The sequence below is a fragment of the Dryobates pubescens genome, unplaced genomic scaffold, assembly GCF_014839835.1.
Source record: "Dryobates pubescens isolate bDryPub1 unplaced genomic scaffold, bDryPub1.pri scaffold_81_arrow_ctg1, whole genome shotgun sequence".
Classification (NCBI taxonomy): Eukaryota; Metazoa; Chordata; class Aves; order Piciformes; family Picidae; genus Dryobates; species Dryobates pubescens.
In genome coordinates this window covers 54,240-70,825 of record NW_026530800.1, presented here as the reverse complement: position 1 = coordinate 70,825, position 16,586 = coordinate 54,240, and the positions used below count along the sequence as shown (strand labels likewise).

Below are 16,586 nucleotides of genomic sequence, written 5' to 3'. Positions count from 1 at the left end.
GCTAAACCTCCAGAGGAGAGAGTAACTCGTGCTGAGGAAGCTCCTCCTTACAATGACCTTTCTGATGATGAAAAGAAATATGCTTTGTTCACAGACGGTTCCTGTCGTCTCGTCGGGAACAAGCGAAGGTGGAAGTCTGCCGTGTGGAGTCCAACACGCCGAGTTGCAGAGGTGAAGGATGGAGAAGGAGAATCCAGTCAGTTTGCAGAGGTAAAAGCTGTCCAGCTAGCTCTCGACGTGGCTGAACGTGAGAGATGGCCAAAGCTTTATCTCTACACCGACTCATGGATGGTAGCCAATGCTCTATGGGGTTGGCTAAAGAACTGGAAAAAGAATGGCTGGCAGAGGAAAGGAAAACCCATCTGGGCAGCTGAACTGTGGCAAGACATTGCTGATCGAATCGAGAGAATTCCAGTGAAAGTGAGACACATTGATGCTCACATTCCCAAGAGCAAAGCTACTGAGGAACAGCAGCACAACCATCAGGCAGATCTAGCTGCAAGAGTTTCTCAAGTAGACAAGGACTCTGAACTTGATCTCGACTGGAAACACCGAGGTGAGATATTCTTAGCTCGGTGGGCTCACGATTCGTCAGGACATCAAGGCAGAGATGCAACATACCAATGGGCTCGTGACAGATCCATAGACATTTCCATGGATGCCATCACACAAGTCATCCATGACTGTGACATTTGTGCTGCTATTAAGCAGGCAAAGAGAATTAAGCCCTTGTGGTATGGTGACAGATGGTCCAAATACAGGTATGGTGAAGCTTGGCAGATTGACTACATCACTCTACCACGTTCTCGTTCTGGTAAGCAGTACGTGCTTACTATGGTAGAGGCAAACACTGGATGGCTGGAAACTTACGCAGTCCCACATGCAACTGCACGCAACACCATTCTCGGTCTGGAGAGACAGATCCTGTGGAGACACGGAACTCCAGAGAGGATTGAGTCAGACAACGGAACTCACTTCAAGAACAACCTTGTAAAGAGCTGGGCAAAAGAGCACGGTATTGAGTGGATTTTCCATATTCCTTACTATGCACCAGCTGCAGGGAAGATTGAACGCTACAACGGTTTGTTGAAGACCACTCTCAAAGCCATGGGAGGTGGATCTTTGAAAAACTGGGAGAAACATTTAGCACAAGCAACCTGGCTGGTGAACAGTAGAGGTTCAGTGAACCGAGCTGGACCTGCATATTCTGATCTGCTACAGAAAGTAGAAGGTGATAGAGTTCCTGTTGTTAGAGAAAAGAATCTATTAGGTAAAACTGTTTGGGTATTTTCGCCCTCAGGAGAGGCTAAACCTGTCCGAGGGGTGGTTTCAGCAGAAGGTCCGGGTCACACTTATTGGGTAATGCAAGAGAATGGTGAAATTCAGTGTATTCCACAAAGAGATTTAACTTTAGCTGAGAGAGTTTAATTTCAGAATGTTGTACAGCTACAGCGCGTCCAAAGGAAAGAGTCCCTGAGAAATCTACGGTGCACGAACCCTGAGAACCCTGAGAGCCCTGAGTCAACTGAGAGTCCCTGAGTCCCTGTTTCCCTTTTTCTTCGCTTCGTCTGCGGAGAGACAAACTGTTTTCCATTTTCTTGATTTTGGATTTTCTTGGACTTCTGAATCATCTACATCTGAGTATAGCCGGAATGGACGATGAACTTAACTTACAAACTATAAATATTGTTCTGGATTGGATGGACAGTACGAACAGCCAATGAAATTGTTTAGAAAGGGGTGGACTGTGGTCGTTTGAGGCTGTGCCTTTAAGAACAAACACTGCTGGAACACACTGGCTAATGTTTTTGGTACTAGAACCAAAACATTCTGATATTCTAAACGAATTTCATTGGTTGATAAACAAAAATTCAGCTTTAGATTGTGAAGCGGTTGGAAAATTTTTTCCTCAGTTCAGTTCGGTTTGGGAGTTGGGGGAGTTTGGTGTTTCAGCCTGTTCTCCCTGCCTGCTTCTTCTGCGAACTGCTGGACTTGGCCTTCAGATAAGCAAACACTAATCCTGCATGGGCTTTTGAAGCTTGCTAACAACTCTTTTCCTTAGTAACTTGCCTTTCTCTCTCTCTAACCCCTTTTTGGGGAAAAAGGGAGGTAAGGGGGGGAGAGAGGGGGTTCCAAAGAGGGGATCCCTCCCTGAGGGAGGGATTTTTGTTGTGTTATTTGTCTTTGCTGTGTATTTCTGTGTATATATTGTAAATACCTGTATATATTGTGTTATATATAACCTGCTTTCCATATATGCTTGTAAATATATAGCTTTTGCTCTTCGACTGAGTTAGCTGTGGTTTCTTACTCTGTGGAGGAGGGAGAGCTAAGCCCTCTCTCAACCTACCACACACAAGAACAACCATTTACGCAACAACAAGAATTGTTTTTAACAGAGCAACTGGTAAAAAATTCCCTTGTAATAGCAACAGAAAAAATACAGCGCTCTGCACCTTGGAAATATTTAGGATGGACAATATCGGATTCTGTTATACAGCCACAGAAAATTGCTATTCAGAAAGAACTCCGTACCCTGCATGATGTTCAAAAGTTTATGGGTGATATTCAGTGGCTTCGTGCTGTGATTGGCACTAGGAATTCACAACTGGAAATTTTAAGACCCCTTTTGAAAGGCACTGACCCTGCTACACCAGTCATACTGACACAACAACAACAGAAAGCAATCAGTGACATTGCAGAGTCTATTTTAAAACAATCAGTATCACGGCAAATTTTTGATTTACCTATAGATTTGACAATTTTGGGTGATGGTCTGTTTCTGTTTGGTGCACTTACACAATCTGAAAACAAAAAAGGGGACAAAGTATGGGTTTTGGAATGGATATTTGGGCCTTTGCAACCTCAAAATTCAATTCAGACAAAAATGGAATCATTATCCCTGTTAATTCAGAAGGGTCGCAAACAAGTGTTACAAGTGACAGGACAGGAGCCGAATACAATCTTTGTACCTATTAAACAGGAAGATTTGAATTGGTTTTTACAACATTCTGTAGAGTTACAAAAAAGCCTTCTAGGATTAAGTGTACAAGTTACTTTGCCATCAGTACCCTCTTTGTTAAAATGGGTTGCTAATCAGGAATGGATATCTGTACCAAAGTGAAGTGAGGATCTGTTGATAGATGCGCTTACTGTTTTTACAGATGCAGGGAAAAAATCTAGGAGAGCAGCAGTCACCTGGCAAGAAGATGGGCAGTGGCAGCATGTTCTCCTTGAAGCTGTTCCAGGAGACTCGCTACAAACACTGGAACTTGCTGCCATAGTTTATGCCTTTAAACGATGGTTACAGATTCCCCTTAATGTGGTTTCTGATTCCTTGTATGCAGTAGGGGTAGCACAGAGAATAGAGGAAGCCTTGTTAAAAGACACCAACAACCGCAGACTAGGTGAATTATTTTTACAATTACAGTTGGCTATTCGGCAGCGAGAAGCTCCCTATGCAGTATTACATGTTAGAAGTCATCAAGGTGCTGTGGGTCTGGGAGAAGGTAATGCTAGAGCTGATAAATTGGTATCTTTGACAGTACCAATGGATGCCTTTACTAAAGCTCGCAATGCACATGCTACCTTTCATCAGAATGCTAGAGGTTTGCATCGCTCCTTTGGTATCACGATGGATGAAGCGCGGGGACTTGTGAGAGCCTGCCCACAATGCAGTCACCATGCAGGTCTGGGTCTCGGCCTTGGGGTAAATCCCCGGGGTCTCGGCCCGAATGAAGTATGGCAAATGGATGTCACTCATGTGGCATGGTTTGGGAGGCTCAAGTACGTCCATGTCACCATTTAGTCATTTCATATGGGCCTCAGCACAACCTGGTGAAAAGGCAATTCATGTGATAAGGCATCTGACACTATGTTTTGCTGTAATGGGAGTCCCTAAACAGATTAAGACAGACAATGGTCCGGCATATGCTGGACACAGAGTTAATAGGTTTCTGCAGCAATGGAGTGTACGGCACCTCACTGGCATTCCACATTCGCCTACAGGGCAAGCTATTGTAGAAAGAGCAAATCAGACATTAAAAAGTTATCTGGAGAAGTTTGACAATGTACAAGATCCACAAGAAAAGCTAAGGAGAATTCTTTTTGTTCTTAACCATTTGTGTATTTTCGGAGAACAGAAGAACCCTCCTGCCCATGTTCATGGCTCTTTAGTTCAGCAACAACCCTGTCCACAAATGTCAGTTATGTATAGGCATCCTACAACTGGACTTTGGATGGGCCCTGCTCCTGTTCAGTATTTAGGTAGAGGTCATATGTGTGTGTCTACTCCAACAGGTCCTTTGTGGGTTCCCAGCAAGAGGACTCGACCGGCACCTCCCACTACTCAAGTTACACAGGATAATGAGAATTCTCTTGCTTTTGATGATGCCCCTCATGACTCTGACAATCACATCGATAAACCCAAGGACTAATATGTGGGTCTCGTGGGCTTACCAGATGGGTAATCTGGATTTCTGTTTAAGCCTGCAGTCTGCTACAGAACCCTTTAAGACATGTTTGGTGGGTATTCCTGATTTTGGCTACCAAATGTTTTGGAACTATAGTGTGTATGGTGAATGTTCAAAAGATACTACCACCTCGGATTGTGCTGCAGGACTTATTAGGGGACTGTATGTTACCTTACCATGGGACCCACAAGAACTGCAACTGTTGGGCTCAGCGCGAATTGGCAATGCATCTCATAACTGGACTCGTACGTGTTTTGTCTTTGGAGATGGGTATCAAGAGCAACGAGGTTCTTATCATTTGCCTAACAACTTGGGCCTTACTTCTGGTTGGACTATAGTTAATCCTTTCCTTGAAGAGGACTATCAGGTTTTTGGTACTTATTGTGGATGGAATGATAGGGACATGAACAATGGGTCACTGTTTGGTGCTTGTGGAGCGCCAGGGTCTGGTCAGACTCCTCAAAAACAGAAAAGGGGAGATCTGTCTCTTTTATGGAACAATACAACAGCCAAGGCTCTGCCTCCTGGAATCTTTTTGATTTGTGGTGACAGAGCATGGCAGGGAATACCAAAAAATGCCTATGGAGGTCCGTGTTATCTGGGCAAGCTTACCCTATTTGCCCCTCAATATCGAGATTGGTTAAACATCACTGCAATACTGCAACATTGACAAAAACGGTCTCTGCAGTATTTGGATGATAGTTGTAATGATAATGTAGCTTTGTGGTCAGTTACAGCAAACACTTTTGCTTCTTTGCTTCTTCCTAGTCTTGCTGCTAAGCAAGCTTTAAGGCAAATTGAAAAACTGGCTTGCTGGTCAGTTAAACAAGCTAATGTAACCAGTGAAATTTTAGATAAATTGCTTGTAGATCAAAATAGTTTACGACATGCATATTTACAGAATAGAGCTGCTGTTGATTTTTTGCTTTTAGCTCACGGTCATGGCTGTGAAGATTTTGAAGGCATGTGTTGTTTTAATTTGTCTGATCATAGTCAGTCAATTCATAAAAAGATTGCTTGGTTAGAAAATCATACTCATTGGTTGTTAAAGATGTTAATCCTTTTGATCAATGGCTTCAATCTTGGTTTGGTAATTTGTCTCCTTGGTTGTTGGGCCTACTTAAAGAAGGTTTACGCTGGATTGGTATTGTCTTGTTGGTTTTGATTCTTTTGCGCATTGCATATGGATGTGTTATGAGAAGTGTAAATGAGGTAACATCTCGAGCTTTTCTTGTTCAGAAGAAAAAGGGGGGAATTGTTGAGGAATGGCTTGAATCGCAGGGGCATAGTTCTATAGAACAGCTGCTTGAACAAAGTGTGTAGGCCGTACTCCATCTTAATGTTTGCTGCTCGCAGTGAGCAGGTACGCTGATATTAGGGGATTACCATGGCCTTGAAGCCTGGAGGATGTGCTGGCAGCTGCAAGTGTGGATGGGGCATGGAGGGTCATCGTGACCTTGGAGCTGTGCTTGCAGCTGCGAGTATAGATAAAGGATAAGTAAAACAAGGAGCTAATTAGAGAGGAATTTGCACGTAGATTCTAACTGTAGGTAGGCTGGATATTATGATGTAACCCTGGACTAATAGCCAATGGAATAATTACACTTGTGCATATTTAGCTGAAATACTATGTAAGCTGTGCTTTCTAACAATAAAGTGAAGCTTGCTTATCAATCATATTGATTGCTGCGAGTCTTTCCCTCACCCTCCTCACCGATGGATTTCTCTTCCCAACAGGTGAGGAGCAAATTTGTCCACTCATTGTCAGCCCTCAAAGGACAGCTTCTCCTCCCAGTCCAGATCTCCTGAGCAGACAGCCTTCATCATTCTGGCTTGGTGGATGCTGCTGTCACCTCTGCCCTCATCTGAGAAAGAAGCAAATAGTTTACCATCAAAATCTGAGCTTTGTGAGGTGCACTTGGAAATCTGGAAGTAAACAACAGAGACACAAAGAGCTCCTCAGGGCACTTGGGGATCATTCCATGAACCTCAGGTACTGAGAGAAGAGTGAAGAAACTGTGCAAGAAGTAAGAAACAAAACACAAAGTACCTTGAAGCATTGATTGGCCCCACTGAGGCTTAGTACTGCCAAAGCCTCCCCAGGGACTCATTAGAGCAGCTCAGGAGAGGCTGTGATTGCAGCAGACAAAGGCAAAGTGCAGGAGAGCAAACTCTGGCTCTGCTTTCTGGAGCACAAAGGCCAAGGCCTAAGCACAGCCCCTGGGCAGGCAGATCCTGTCCCTCATGTGTGGGTCAAGGCTCTTCAGGTGCAGTGGGGGTGGGCTGTGGGTTTCATAGCAGCATAGCATGGTCTAGGCTGGAAGGGACCTCAGAGCTCATCTGCTCCAACCTCCCTGCCATAGGCAAGGATGCCTCTCCTATAGACTCAGCTGCTCAAGGCCTCATCCAGCCTGGCCTTCAACACCCTCAGGAGAGGGCATCCTACCTGGGCAGCCTATTCCAGAGTCCCACAACCCTCATACTGAAGACCTTCTTCCTAAGGCCCAGTCTAAACCTCCTTTTCCTCACCTTCAAACCTTTCCCTCCTGCCCTGTCACCAGACACCCTCATGAAAAGTCCCTCTCCAGCCTTCCTTTAGGATCCCTGTACGGTTTGTGATGCTGAGTGGAGGACAAGGGCCTGACAGTCCCCAGCCTTCCTGGGGCTATGGAAAGAGGCAGTGAGGCCCTCCCAGTGCCTTAGGACAACATCTCCTCACAGGCCTCGAGGGCAGAGAATTGCCAGAGTCAAGAGGGCACAGCCTTGGCTTCTCCTCATCACTCCCACCACTGCCATTGCCCTTTGCCAGCTCTACCACAGCTTTGTCCTGCACTGTCTCACAGCTGCTTCTCCTGCCCTGCAGGCTGCAGACCCTCATCTCACTTCCCCACCTTGGCATTCCCATGCCTTCACTGACACCTGCCCACACTCACACTCTGCTCCTTGGGACACAAAGAGAAGGGCTGATCCCAGACTCCTTCTGGAGATCTTCTCAGGCCACAGCACTGCCCTTTGAGAGAGGTTTCCTGCTCCTCACGGCCAGTCTGCACCATCTGGCAGTGTTCCTCTCTCCTGCTCTTGCCCACCTCACCAGGAGCTCCCAAGGCTGCTGGCCTTGCAGTTTCTTGGATGGACAGCACCAAGCCCTGTGCCTGCTGCTGTCCCATCAGGTACTCAGGCAGCAGAGACACAGCAGCCAAACCATCAGCCCCTTCCTGCAGTCAGCCCAGGCCCTTTGGCAGAGGGCATCTCCCAGATCACTGTGCCCATCTGCCAGCCATGAGCCCAGGGCTGCCCTATCAGCTCCTGCAGACACAACTGACCTCACAGTCCCTTTCTCAGCTGTGTTCCTGTTGTTGGCTAATCCTCTCAGGAGGCAGAAGTGGCCTCCCCTCCCCCTTCCCAGTCCTTGGCTTCCTACTGAATGGTGAGTTCCTGAGACACAACTGAGCACAGGATTGCACACTCAGCCATCAGCCTCCTTGTGGCCAGAGCCTGAGCAGATCAAAGTTTCACCAGATCCATCTGGGAGATTTCCTACCAAGGGTTTGAGTGGAGAAGCTGCTGGCTCTGTCCTGCTGCATTTGTGGAGGAGACTCCTGCACATCCTCTTGTCCAATGATCCTGCTCAGGGCAGGGTTAAGCAGATGAGGTCCCTCAAGGGCTCTGCCCAGTTTGGCTTCATCTCCAGAGGAAATGCAATGGCCCTGGCTCAGATGGTGCAGGGAGTTCATGAAGAGATTCCACAGTGCTGGCCCAAGGGCTTGCCCTGAGGGGCACCACTGGGAAGTGTCTGCCAGGAGGACTCTGCCCTGGTGACATTTGGGCTTCATCCACCACCCAGCCACCACCTCCTGCATTTCTGCACTCCAGCTCTCAGCACTCTGGCTGTAAAGAGACTATGGGGGACCATGGCAAAGCCCTGGCTAAGGTCCAGGCACAAAACATCCCCTTCTTGCCCCTACCCATATGGGCCCAACAATACCTCTCTTGTCCCGCAAGGGCCTGCAAATGGCTGCAGAGGTGTTGGAGCCTTCACCTTCCCAGGGACTGTGCTGAGGGTGACCAGCCTGCAATGTTCCCCATCCTCCTTTTTGGTGTTCTTGAAGAGGCCTTTGCCAAGGAGCCCAGAACCTCTGGGATGGCTCTGTGCACATCTCAGGGCACAGTCCAGCAAGGGTGATGTGAGCAGACAGGAGCCTGCCCAAGCCATCTGAGATGAATCTCCCTGGGCCAGTAGGGTTTGTTCTGGAGTGACACACAGCAATGTCCCAGCTCTGTCAGATGTCCACATCTGAGCTGGCCTCATGGACTCCTAATGGAGTGTGGGATGTTCAGAGACAGAGTCTTTCCTCATCAATCACACAGGCCCTGCCTGGCAGCAGAGAGTCTCCCTGGCCTCCTGAAGCCCCTGCCAGAGGCTGGGAGGCCACTCACACCTCCAGTGCCCTGGTACCTCCAGCAATAGCTGATGGTGTTTGCTCGCTCATGTTTACCTCAGCTCATCTGCTGACATCTCATCTGCACAATGCAAACAGGCACTGCTGACCTCCTGAGGCCATGTCCTCCTGCGGAGGGACAGAGTCTATCCAAGCTGAGGTGTGAGGCTGCTGCTGGAAACAGTGGCTGTGAAGGCTAGTCTAGGATGACTGCCATGGGACAGCTTCCCCAGGGTGTCCAGTGAACACAGACACAGTCCAGAGCCTTCTCTGCTGATCCTTCAGGTCACTTGCAGGAGGCCTGGCTCTGTGAGGACACTGCTGTGTGCCCCAGCCCTGCACACTCACACACTTTAGCTGTTCCCTGCTGTTTGCATCTGTTGGGCATGAAGGAAACTTTGGAAGAAGACCTAAGGCTTCAGACACTGCCCCAAGCAGATCACCTGTCTGTGCTGAACTGCTCTTGTGGAGACCAGGTGCATGGGCACATGGCCTGTCCCTGTCTGTGATCAGAGACTGCCACACTGCAAAGCTGTGACCAAGCTTTCAGGCCTTAGACCAAGACAAGGGATCAGAAGGGGAGTTTGGGAGTGGAAAGAGAGCAGTCTATGAAGACCAGGAATTAGTGCTCCCTGGCTGCACTGGTGCTGTGTCTCGGTCTGAAGAGGGAGAGAAACTCAGCTCTTTTGGAACATTCCTGAGTTATGAAATTAGAAGCACAAAGGAGGCCAAACTATCAATAGCCAGGCTATTTATTAACAGAATAAAGTAGAAGGAAGAGAAGAAGGGAGAGAGAAAGAAAAAATGGAGAGAGAGAGAGAGAGAAGAGGAACACCCCCCCTAGAAGGTTTGGGTGGGAGGAAGGGTGCTGCTGCTTTGGCTTGTACTGTCCTCCCTGGAGGAGGGGAGGGAGAGCAGCTTCCAGCATGTGGTGTCTTCAGCTCCATGAGCTGCAGCAGGCACAGCTTAGGACAGAGAGAAAGGGTTCCTCCTTGTCTGCTGTCTCCTGTGTATTCCTTGTGTGTTTGCAGGGGTCCCCTCCTTCCCCTGTTCTCTGCCCATACACACAATAGCCATCAGGGGCTAATCCATTCTCCTTTTCACCAAAAAACCATAGAAGCCAGGCTGCACTGAGTGACATCAGAACTGCTCTGCAGGAGAAGACAAAGAGTTTATTGCTTCTGAAAGCATCCAGGGATCAGTTGGCTCAGGGCAGCCTTCAGCTCCTGGTTCCTCAGGCTGTAGATGAGAGGGTTGACTGAGGCACCACTGAGTACAGAACTGACACCACTAGGTCCACAGATAGGGAAGAGACTGGGGGGGGCTTCAGGTAGGCAAAAAAAGAGGTACCAGTAAACAGGGAGACCACAGCCAGGTGAGGGAGGCAGGTGGCAAAGGCTTTGTGGCATCCCTGCTGAGAGGGGATCCTCAGCACTTCCCTGAAGATCTGCACATAGGACACCACAATCAACACAAAACAGACAAAGAAGAAACAAGCACCTAACACAATTAGCCAAAGTTCCCTGAGGTAGGATGTGAAGCAGGAGAGCTTGAGGATCTGGGGCATTTCACAGAAGAACTGGTCCACAACATTGCCCTGGCAGAGGGGCAGGGAAAATGTATTGGCTGTGTGCAGCAGAGCAAAGAGAACCCCACAGGCCCAGGCAGCTGCTGCCATGTGGACACAAACTCTGCTGCCCAGGAGGGTCTCATAGTGCAGGGGTCTGCAGATGGCAGCGTAGAGATCGTAGGACATGGTGGTGAGGAGAAAATACTCTGTAGCAATTAGGAATACTATAAAGAACAGTTGGAGAACACATCCTTGTGGTGGGTTGAGAGAGGGCTTAGCTCTCCCTCCTCCACAGAGTAAGAAACCACAGCTAACTCAGTCGAAGAGCAAAAGCTATATATTTACAAGCATATATGGAAAGCAGGTTATATATAACACAATATATACAGGTATTTACAATATATACACAGAAATACACAGCAAAGACAAATAACACAACAAAAAATCCCTCCCTGAGGGAGGGATCCCCTCTTTGGAACCCCCTCTCTCCCCCCCTTACCTCCCTTTTTCCCCAAAAAGGGGTTAGAGAGAGAGAAAGGCAAGTTACTAAGGAAAAGAGTTGTTAGCAAGCTTCAAAAGCCCATGCAGGATTAGTGTTTGCTTATCTGAAGGCCAAGTCCAGCAGTTCGCAGAAGAAGCAGGCAGGGAGAACAGGCTGAAACACCAAACTCCCCCAACTCCCAAACCGAACTGAACTGAGGAAAAAATTTTCCAACCGCTTCACAATCTAAAGCTGAATTTTTGTTTATCAACCAATGAAATTCGTTTAGAATATCAGAATGTTTTGGTTCTAGTACCAAAAACATTAGCCAGTGTGTTCCAGCAGTGTTTGTTCTTAAAGGCACAGCCTCAAACGACCACAATCCTGCATAGGATGGTTCTGGTATCCCGCAATGAATTTACCATGGATTTTGGGACAATAGTGGAGATAGCACCCAGGTCAAGGAGGGCAAGGTTGAGGAGGAAGAAGTACATTGGGGTGTGGAGGTGGTGGTCCCAGGCTATGGTGCTGATGATGAGGCCATTGCCCAGCAGGGCAGCCAGGTAGATGGCCAAGAAGAGGCAGAAGTGGAGGAGCTGCATCTGCCTTGTGCCTGGGAATGGCAGGAGGAGGAAGTGGGTGATGGAGCTGCTGTTGCCCATCTGCTGCCTCTGGCCATGGAGACCTGTGCAAGGAGGGAAAGGCAGTGACAAGTTAGGGCACACTTCTGGGTGCACTGCTGGCTCATGTTCAGCCTACTACCAACCAGTACCACCAAGGTCACTTTTTGTCTGGCTGCTCTTCAGCCACTCTGACCCCAGCCTGTAGCACTGCATGGGGTTGTTGTGGCCAAAGAGCAGCACCTGGCACTTAGAGGGGCTCTGCCTGCAACCAGATGGAGGGGAGAGACAAATTGGTTTGTTGGACCACACAGAACCAATGGCCTGGCAAGCTGAACTCATGAGAGGATAAAGCTTTAGTAGATACAGGTGCCCAGAGTGCTCTGACATCATCAAAGCATGAGGGGTGGCACCCATCTGTGTTTCTGGTGTGACAGGAGGATCCCCACACCTGGATGTGTTGGAAGCTGAGTACTGGGATGCAAGCCACAGTTTGCTTTCACTTGGAGGCATGGAAGGAGTCACTGGACCCAGATTGTCCCAGAGCTGGAAACACAGCCCCAGCATTTGCAGCGTTTGGACTGGGCATGGACTGATCCAGACTGTGCTGGAACAGAGTGGAGCTGCAGAGCACCTGCAGTGAGCAGCCCTCTGGGCCCTGCAAAGCCACCTCCTGTGGAGTGAGAATGGACAGTGCCTGAGGTGTGCTGCTGATTGCTGCTGGGCATGGTGCAGATGGCACAGAATCAGGGCTTGGCAATATCAAAGGTTGAGTTGGAAATTTGCTGCCATTACTCCACCCTGCCTCATGCCACCTTCACAGGGACAGTGCTGGCTGGAGCAAAGTACTACAGGACCTGAAGCTCAGATTGCAACATCAGAGGCTTCCTGTTCTGGTTGCTGCTGTTGGGTTCTGGCTCTCAGGTGCTGGCTCTTTGCTGAGGGGGAGGGCTGTAGGGATCGAACTCCTGGCTGCTGCTGCTCACTGCTGTGCTTCTTTCTGCAAACAGCCTCAGGTCAGTGTGCATTATGGGATCTCCTTTGGATTCAGCTTTCTTGATGCTGTCTCAAGTCCTTATCTCAACCCAGAGGGTTTTTTGATTTGTGTGTGTGTTATTTTTCCCTCCCTTCTGTTTTTGGGGGGAACAGGCAGCTTAACCTCTTCTCAGCTCTTCAACCTGTTCCAGCCCCATAGTAGAAAGCCAACAGAAGCTTCCAGAGTTCTTCCAAAGCTCTCCATGAGCTTCTCCCTACACCCTCCAAAGATCCCTAAAGTCAATCCTAGGACCATCCAAATCCCAAACACCTAAGATCACCTGAAGCCCCTGAAGAATGTCTCTGAGATGCCCCTCAAGACTCCTCTGAGAACCTCATTTTCCACTCCCTGAACTGGGCACACATCTCCACCCCATCCCTTCAGAGTAGATGCCCCCAAATTTGGGGAATTCAGGCAGGGATATCTGAAATAAAAGCAGAGAGGATTTGGGTAACATTTGGGGTTTATTGACACAATTGGTCAATGTACAGGGAGGTTCTTACCCCCTGTACATTGGGGAAAAGCATTGGGGAAGAACCAGGCAGATCCTGGCAAAGCCCTGCCCAGCTTCACTGGGAACGCCAACTGTGCCGACTCAGCACTGTAATAGTTCTCATTAGCAATAATTGGTGTTCAGAAGGGCAGGAGGTGTTTGCTGCTGCTGGTGTCCCCAGCCCCTGAGAACTGCAAAGGAAAAAGGGATGATTTTGGTGCCTGAAAGGCTCTCTCAGAGGGGTCACGATTACCCAGCCGAGTCTAGGTGGATTTATGCCCCATACAGTGCAGGCTGCTCTCTGGTGTGGGTGCAGCGGTGGTTGTTGAGGGTTACCGTCTGGGTGAAGCTCTTCCCACAGTCAGCACAGGTGTACAGTTTCTCACCGGTGTGGGTGCGGCGGTGAACAATGAGAGTGCCCCTGCGGCTGAAGCTCTTGCCACAGTCAGCACAGGTGAACGGCTTCTCACCTGTGTGGGTGCGGCGGTGACCAATGAGATGGTCACTGCGGCTGAAGCTCTTCCCACAGTCAGCAGAAGTGAAATGTTTCTCACCAGTATGGGTGCGGCGGAGAGCAATGAGATTGCCCCTGCGGCTGAACCTCTTGCCACAGTCAGCACAGGTAAACGGTCTCTCACCGGTGTGGGTGCGGCAGTGGCGAATGAGATGGCTCCTGCGGCTGAAACTCTTGCCACAGGCAGAACAGGTGAAAGGTTTCTCACCAGTGTGGGTGCGGCGGTGGTGAATGAGAGTGCCCCTATGGCTGAAGGCCTTGCCGCACTCAGCACAGCTGAATGACTCGCCAGTGTGCACACGACGGTGCTCTGTGAGCTGTACCTTCTGGGTGAATCTCTTGCCACAGTCGGCACAGCTGTAGGGCTTCTCAGCGCTGTGGATGAGTTGGTGCCGGATGAGTCGAGTGCTCGTGGTGAAGCTCTTGCCGCACTCAGCACAGGGGAACAGATGCTCTCCGGTGTGGATGCGGCGATGGATGGTGAGAGTGGAGCTGTGGTTGAAGCTCTTGCCGCAGTCTCTGCAGGTGAAGGACTTCTCATTGGTGTGGGTGAGGTGGTGTTGCCTAAGATGAGCCATGTGCCTGAAGCGCTTGCCACAGCTGTCACAAGAGAAGGGCCTCTCTCCAGTGTGGGTGAGGCAGTGCTGGGTGAGATGGCCGCGCTGGGTGAAGCTCTCCCCGCAGTCAGCACAGGTGAAAGGTTTCTCTCCAGTGTGGGTGCGGCGGTGCCGGATGAGGTTTGAGTTCCAGCTGAACCTCTTGCCACAGTCACCACAGACGAAGGGCCGGGAGCCAGGCTGCGGGCAGTGGTGCTTCACTGGCTCTGAGCCAGGTGGGAAGCTCTGCCCACACTCAAGGCACTGACTCAGCTGTTTCGGTGACACTGAGGGACCTGCTCTGACTTCATCCTCCTCCATACATTCCTCCCCCTCATCCTGCTCACCTTCATCATCATCATTATCCTCCTCTTCATAGTCATCATTCTTCTCAGCATCATCCTCCATCTTGTCCTCTTTTTCCTCTTCCTCCTCCTCTCCCTTCAGGCTGAACTTTGACTGCTCCAACTTGATCTCTGGGTGCTGCTTCTCCTCCCAGCTCTTGTCTGGGTCCTTCCGTGAGGTCATACTGTGGCAGGAAGGGGTCACAGCTCTGAAATACGGAAGATGGAAGCACCTGAGCCCAGGACCTCAAACCCTGAGATCCTGTGTGGGTCATAATAGTCCCTGACTCCCAACACCTCCCAACACCCAGCTGGAGGAAAGAATGCAGAGGGGACCTCAAACCTTCAGTTTCTGCCACAGTGTGGGCTCAGACCTCCAATACCTGTGCTGAGACCCCAGGTTCCTGTGATCAGTAGCCTGAGGTACCCTGGGATTTACAAGGGGTTTTGTCCTACACAGCTCGAGCCTGGCAGCATTGGCAGGGTGGTTCCTGGCCCAGGCCCTGTCCTTTGATCTCTCCTGGCTCAAAGAGAGGTAGCAGCACTGACCAATGAAAGACCAAACCACCTCCAACCTTCTCCCACCACCCTCCACATCCCAACCCCAAACATCTCCTCCTGCCACACAACTGACCCCCACTAGCCTGGGGAATTCCCAGACACCCACTACAGCTGATGTCCCTCAGAGCCCCTGAAGCGGTGAAATGTGGTGGGCAGGAAGAGCTGGAAGAGGTTAAGAGGTACCCTGGGGGCTGGGAACAAGGAACACTGTTGCAGTTTGAGCTGGGTGCCCCCCTGGTGTGTTCACTTCCTGTGTCCAGAAGTCCAGCCCAGAGGGATGGACAGGAAATTGTGTATTTCCTACCATAATTCTTTGCACCACTATAAGATCCAGTGCGGGGTCTAGCACTCTCTCTTTTCTTCCTCCTCCGCCAGCCGGTAACTGGGGGAGATGTCTCCTGGCTTTGGGCCTGGCTAGGCCCAAGGCCACGGGGGGATGGGCAGTCTCAGGCCTGGCCAGCTGAGACTAGCCCAGCAGAGGGAGGGGGAAGAAGGAGCCCTGAGGGTCTCGGGTGTACCCTCAGGTGGGAATGGGATGCCTCTGGGTTTGCTTTGGGATCTCTCTTTGTCACTGCGCTTTGGGTTCTCTGTAGCATTTCACTGCTTTCTATTTAAACTTTCATCACTTTTGCAATCCGTTTGTCTGAGTGTTTTATTCCTGCCCGTGGTGGGGAGAGAGGGGGCTGCCTCAACCCAGCACATTCTTGGTAGCAGAGGATGGTTGTTGTGGGGAGGGGGTCTGCCTCCAAACCCACCACATTCTTGGCGAGCCAGGCAGGAGAGGAGTTTGTTATTGTGCATTCTGCAGATCGGATTGCAAAAGATAAGAAAGTTTAAATTTAGTTCTGGGCGTTGTTCTGGTTCTCTGGCAGTTGGGGCTCAAGTGTTGTTGTTGGGGCGATTGTGTGAGTTCTCGTGGATTGCGGGGGGGCACCTGGTGCGTAGCCGGTGGCACGGAGCCCCTCCTGCTATTTCAAGCAGGGGTGGCTCTTAACCATCGGAACTGGGGCATCGCTTAAGAATGCGGGACCTGCCCCTCCTCCACCTTTACTCTCTGCAGAGCGGCAGAAGCGGCGGGGGGTGAAGTGGCGGAGGGGGCAGCGGCGAGCAGATCAAAGTCAGGTCCGTTCTCGCTGCGGGGTAGGGCCAGCCGCGGCGGAGCGGGCGAGCCCGGCTCCCGATACCCAGGAAGGGCGAACAGGAACTCAGTTTGAAAGCTGTTCTCAAGGGCCCTGGGGACGCGTTTATGGTTTTCGCTGGAGGAGCCGTTTGAATGCCCGAGGGGTGGAGGCGATTTTGATTCTGTACCGCGGCGGTAGAGGTGGCTGGAGCCCTGCTGTATGCTCGGGTTGCGGCGGCTGAGGGCCGAGCCGTGCGCTCGGAGCGGCGGCGGCGGCTCGGGCCGTGCACTCGGAGCGGCGGCGGGGCCAGCCCTGTTCTCTTCCCCGACGTTTTCGGAC

General features: G+C 50.2%; 1 protein-coding gene across 1 annotated transcript; it reads right to left on the bottom strand.

Annotated features, from left to right (window-relative positions):
* Nucleotides 1–13,384: 13,384 nt before the first annotated feature.
* On the bottom strand, nucleotides 13,385–14,749 carry LOC128899845 (gastrula zinc finger protein XlCGF57.1-like). Its single transcript, XM_054179557.1, has one exon. The coding sequence runs from the start codon at nucleotides 14,747–14,749 to the stop codon at nucleotides 13,385–13,387; it is 1,365 nt and encodes a 454-aa protein (XP_054035532.1).
* Between the last annotated feature and the right edge of the window lie 1,837 nt (nucleotides 14,750–16,586).